Here is a 6232-nt window from a genome sequence, read left to right as displayed (position 1 = left end):
AGACAGAGAGAGACAGAAAGAGACAGAGACAGACAGAAACAGAGAGAAAGAAGAGAGAGAAAAGAGACAGATGAGAGAGAGAGGAGAGAGATGAGAAAGAGAAAAGGGAGAGACAGAGAAAAGGGAGAAAAATGAGAGAAATTCAGGGGGAAGGGGAAGGGGAAATGACTTCCAGGAGCCCTGTTGTTTTCCTGTATCTGTGTCCAGACACCCAAACTGACCCTTATGGACGCTGGAGAAAGTCCAGCTTCTGTTTTACGTGTTACATGAGGGCATTCAAGGCTTGCCACAATCTGGCTTCAATTCAGTCTGACAAACATTTATTCAGGGCCTCCTGTGGTCAAGACCCTATGCCAGATGCTGGGGTTACCCATATAAAAACTGCCCTTGATCTTGGCCTCAAGAAGGGCTTATGACCACCAGAGTCAGGGGTGGAGGGAAGGAGCCTACTGTTGGTGGCCACGTGGAGCCCAGAGCATCCAGTGACAGGCAAAGGAGAGACCCGGCTTGAGGAAGATGAGAGCAGGGAGGGCCACGCTGGTCTGGGGGGACCAGGCCCAGTCTAACTCTGCACTTACATGTACCTGGTTCCCTCATGTAAGACCCTTCCTTCTGAAGCTGGACTGGTGTGTTGGCCATCCCTGAATGGACCAGGTGCCGACCTCCCCATCCCCCCCAAAGGCTCTCCTTCCACCTCCTCCTCTTGCTCAGACATCTGCCTGTTCTTTAAGGTTCATTGCACAGTCCTACCTCTCCCGAGAAGCCCTCTCTGACTACCACACTGAATCGCTTCCCCTGAACTCCCATGATGCCTGCTTTCTGTGCCACTCACTGGAGAACTGAAATCAAGGGAGAGAATTTATATACTCACCATGTAAATCTATAGAACTAGATCCCTCTGGTAAGACTATATAAGACAGTATACACAACTATTATATACAACAGTATACTGTATATACTAGAAGACTATAGAAACCATAGAAATGTCAGTTATTATTATCACTGTACTCAACAAACATTTCTTTCCTGCTTGCTATGTGCCCTGGACATACAAAAATGAAGTGGTCCCTGACCTTCACGTGCTTACATTCCTACTTCCTCCAATTGTTATTTAACTTGTAACAGTCATCTAATCACTAAACAGGTATTAAGCACCTACTGAATGCAGAGATCTTTTCAGGTCTACAAGTCACCTCACCAAAGAGACTGGAAGTGTCTTGAGGACAGGGATCATCCATCTCCCTCACAATGACCAGGATGGCATTGGGGGAACAGTGAGGGTTGATCAAACGTTTATTGACAATGAGTACCCTGGCTGACCGCCTGAAGGCGTCTATTTTCTTGTGAATTAATGAATGTATCTTTTATAACTTACTGAGTGAATGTACTGTACTATGAATGAATAGATGTTCCATACTATGAATGAATGAATGGACCACCCTGTGAATGAATGAATGAACATACCGCACTATGAACAAATGAACACACTGCACTATGAATGAATGAATGAATGTACCGCACTATGAATGAATGAATGTACCGCACTATGAATGAATGAATGAATGTACCACACTATGAACAAATGAACACACTGCACTATGAATGAATGAATGAATGTACCGCACTATGAATGAATGAATGTACCGCACTATGAATGAATGAATGAATGTACCACACTATGAACAAATGAACATACTGCACTATGAATGAATGAATGAATGTACCACACTATGAATGAATGAATGTACTGCACTATGAATGAATGAATGTACTGCACTATGAACAAATGAACATACTGCACTATGAATGAATGAATGAATGAATGTACCACACTATGAATGAATGAATGTACCGCACTATGAACGAATGAATGTACCGCACTATGAACAAATGAATGTACCGCACTATGAATGAATGAATTAATAAATATAGGAGAGTATGTTTGAAGGTAAAATGGACAGGCCTCGAGCACTGATTGGATATGAAGTAGAGAGGGAGAAGGAGAGGGGCATTGAGGACGACATCTAGGCTGTGAGCCTGGGTGACCGGGAAGATGGAGGAGAGGAAGCAGTGTCCACACTAAGCTGGGTGGCTGGGGGAGGCTCTTTATCTCCAGTGCCTTGGTCAGTCCAACGTACACGCAGAAGTAGATTCATAAATGTTTTCTGGGTTAGGCTGAGCCGTTTCAGGGTCTGAGGATCCCTCTTCTCTTACCTGTTCCCAGGGCAGCTCATGGGCCACCGGCAGCTCTGTAGGACCCTTTGCAGGTAGGTGCCATTCTGGATGTGGCAGGAAACAGTCCGGGTCACTATGTACGAGCACCAGTTTCTGAAAAATAGACCACAGAAGAAACTTCAGGTCCTGTTCCCTGCCCCGCACCCTAGGTGACAGCGTCCATTCAGGGGCCCTGCTCTGTCCACCACAGGGACCTCCATTCCCTCTGTCCGGCCCTCCTTTTATCCCTTTGTGACTATGGCCTGAGAAGGCCCAGCCCTTCCCCCGTCTTGCGTGGGTTTTTGACTGTCCAAGTCTGGCTTGGATTCCCACAACTCCCTGGGGGCAGAAGTAAAATTCCCCAGAGATGACAATACACCAATCCTCAGAATGCCGTGGACGTGCAGAGGCTCCTGGGCCAGCAGCCTTCTCTCTACTGTCTACTTCCCAGAGTAAGGTCCTCATTCTCATGAAAGCCAGATGGGTTGGGCCTGTGGGGTGGGAGGCTCAGCTCTCATCTTTCCTCTCTCCTCCAGTGAACAGGGCAGGGCCCCCTGACTCAGAGAAGGTTGAGGTTCACTGAGCGCTAGGAATGTCCTGATACAGCTTACCAGGGCACAGACACTCAGTTGGCCATTGGGAAGTAGTGGGTTGGAAGATGGACAGGGCCACACTGACCTACGGTCCAGCACCACCCACTGACCTCCCAGGTGGCCTTGGGGAAAGTCACTGCCCTGTTCTGGACCTTATCAGTGACATAGGAATGAGTATGCCTTTCCCTTGAAGGGTCATGATGAGGACTGAATGGGAGGAGAGAGAAACTTGAAAAGAATATGGAAAAAAAATGAAAGGGGATATTACTGTGACAAGGAGGCTGGGACTTGAGGCTACTGCCCACATCACTGGGATGGGCCCAGGGGCACGGCCGAGGAAGTCAGAGATTCTGGAATCACAGAACATGGAATGTCAGAGCTGGGAGGGCTTTAGAACAGAGAATGTCAGAACTGAAAACTCCAACAATCACTGTGGATTTCTGGCCATGAAGACTCTAGAGAAACCCTGAAATTTGTGTAAGACCAAATAATGATCAAGAAATCCAAAGAGAAAGTGGAACTAGTGGCATCTTCCACCCCAAAACTGTACACAAAGTTCTTCCCAAGCCCACAGGCCCTAGGAAGCTGAGCCTCTACTGAAGTCAGCTGAGTCAGCCCATGCAAATAAACTTGTAGCCTGCAGGGTTTTCTCTCCCAAGGAGCTGAAGGCCTCCCGAGAAAACCCCGGAGGATGGGGGAACATTGGAATCTTTACTAAGTGGTAATGACCGGTTCTGGAGCAGGGTGGCAGCTCTCAGACCCTTTCAGTTCAGGCCCAGGGGAGCCAGGGTCCCTAGCATTCTGTCTTGGGACACCAGAGAAGCCCTGATGACCCAGACCTCTGAACCTCAAAGACTCAAAGGGGCCTAACCCCTGGAAATGAAGGTCAGAGTGAACCAGGAGACCCAGGGAAAGACCAAGCAGGACCCATCACTCCACCCCAGAGCACAGCAGAGAGCAAAGCCTGGGGCCCTGTTACAAATCCCCAATTAGGGACTAAAACTGGAGAGATGAGTAAACTAAAGAAAACACTGACTGGTATCAAAATTTTGAAGAGTTGGAGATCGCCCTAGGGGAGCCAGGAGGCACAGCAGAGACAGTGCAGGGTCTGGAGTCAGAAAAACTCATCTTCCTGAGTTCAAATCTGACCTCAGACACTTACTAGCGGTGTGACCCTGGGCAAGTCACTGAACCCTGTCTGCCTCAGTTTCCTCATCTGTAAAATGTGCTGGAGAAGAAAATGGCAAACCACTCCAGTGTCCTTATGAGGAAAACCCCAAACGGATTTTTTTTAAGGCAATTGGGGTTAAATGACTTGCCCAGGGTCACACAACTAGTAAGTGTCAAGTGTTTGGTCTGAGGCCGGATTTGAACTCAGGTCCTCCTGACTTCAGGGCCGGTGCTCTATCCACTGCACCACCTAGCTGCCCCTGAAAACCCCAAATGGGGTCACAAAGAGCTGGACACAATTGAAAAACAACTGAACAACAACAAAGAACTGCCCCCAAAGAAAAAGCACACAACTCCGCTAACAACTGTAAGCAGAGACTCAAAGGGGGAAAAAAATGAAAGGATATTCCGCAAGGAAAATATTGTTACCTAGAAGAAAGGAGCAAGGGATAAAAAATGAAATAAAAGTTATGAAGAGAAGACCTGGAAGGAGAACAAATAATTCAGAAGAAATAGTTGTAAACATTTCCCAAGTAAATAAAAAATAGACCAGACCGAAGAGAAATCAGTGACTCCATGAGACAGCCAGAAATAGTAGGATGAAATAAAAAAATTTTAAAAATAGAAGAAAATGTAAGATATCAAACATACCTGACCCTAAAAACAAGGTGCAGGAGAGAAAATTTAAGGATCATCAGATTCCCTAGAAATCTAAGTTTTTTTTTTTAAAAAAAAAAACAACAACTCTATTTCAAGAAATCACAAGTGAAAACTACCCAAATCTATTTAGAACCACAGAGCCATACAAAGATGGAAAGAGTCCATCACTCACCTCCTAAAGAATCCTCTAAAGAAAAAGTCACAAGAATGTGAGTCAAAATCTAGAACATCTACATCAAAGAAAAAAAAAATGCTGCAAGGATCCAGAAAGAAGTAATTCAAGTACCAAGGACCTAAGGACAGGATCACATAAGAGCTGGCAGTTTGTACTTAAAAAGAGAGGAGATCTTGGAAAGCAGTATTCCAGAAGGCAAAAGGTATAGACTTACAATCAAGATTAACTTACCCTGTAAAGCTGAGTATAGTCTTATAGAAAAAAATGGATCTTTAGTGGAATAGAAGACTTTCAATTATTTCTAATGAAAAGACCAGAACTATATAGAAAATTTGAAATGCAAACATAGGAATTAAAAGAAATCTAGAAAGGTAAATTTATTTGATTAATTGGAAAGGGTTGTATGATATTGCAGTGCTAATAAGTCTCGCAGAGAAAGAAGGAATGTGTCCCTTCAGAATTTTGGGGTTTTCAAAGGGTACTGATATGAAAACAGAGGAACTGGGGATAATTTGGTTCTGTTTTGAGGTTTTAAGAGGAGAACAAGAAGGGACGATGAGAGGAATACTCTTATGTGGAAAGGAAGAAAGAGGTGGAATTTGCTATTTTTATAACTGAGGTATGTGAGAAGAATATACAAACATGAAAGAAGGGGTGGGGAAGTAGGCATCAGATGACCCTCATTCTTATCTGAAATAGACAAAGGAAGGTTGAATACACATGTGCACACATAGTTGGGCGCAGAAATACATCAGACTCAACAAAGAAGTCACCAGGGATGGAGAAGGGAAGTTAAGGGGGAGGATGATACTAGGGAGGGAATAGCCATGAGGAAAATAAATTTCTTGGTCCTGAAGCAGAGATTAAAATGGGGGAAAAGAGTAAAGCAAAGAACTAGAACGTGAGGGAGTGTCCATCCACTGGGGAATGGCTGAGCAAATTGTGACCCAGGAATGCAATGGAATATGATTGCACCATAAGACGTGACAGGAGATGACTGCAGAGAGCCTTGGGTAGCATGAACTGATGCAGAGTGGAAGGAGCAGAACCAGGAGGGCAGTTTATACAAGGACAACAAAATCGGAAAGAAAAACAACTTTGAAAGACTTAAGTACTCTGATCAATGCAATGATCAACCTCATCTCCAGAGGACCTATGATGGAACACGTTTGGACAGAGAAGCAATGGACTCAAGGGGTGGAATGAGACACACCTTATTAGGCACAAAGAGTTTCCCCCCTTTTATTCTCTCAGTTTTTAATGGAAGGGGTTGAGGGGAAATTGACGATAATGATACCAAAAGAGAGAGGGAGAGAGAGAGAGAAGGAGGGAGAGGGAGAGAGAGAGAAGGAGGGAGAGGGAGAGAGAGAGAGAAAGGAGGGAGAGGGAGAGAGAAAGAGAGAGAGAGAGAGGAAAAAAA

At 45.0% G+C, this 6232-nt stretch overlaps 1 protein-coding gene across 1 annotated transcript in view; it reads right to left on the bottom strand.

Annotated features, from left to right (window-relative positions):
- Positions 1-6232, bottom strand: part of EMID1 (EMI domain containing 1) — a 58194-nt gene that overhangs the window by 41120 nt on the left and 10842 nt on the right. Inside the window, 1 exon segment of the mRNA XM_027863386.1 lies at positions 2215-2328. Coding sequence (XP_027719187.1) covers positions 2215-2328 — 114 coding nt within the window.

The sequence above is a fragment of the Vombatus ursinus genome, unplaced genomic scaffold (assembly GCF_900497805.2).
Source record: "Vombatus ursinus unplaced genomic scaffold, bare-nosed wombat genome assembly UNPS02001287.1, whole genome shotgun sequence".
NCBI classification, from domain to species: Eukaryota; Metazoa; Chordata; class Mammalia; order Diprotodontia; family Vombatidae; genus Vombatus; species Vombatus ursinus.
Note: the sequence above shows the minus strand (reverse complement) of the source record. Positions and strands in the feature narration are given on the sequence as shown.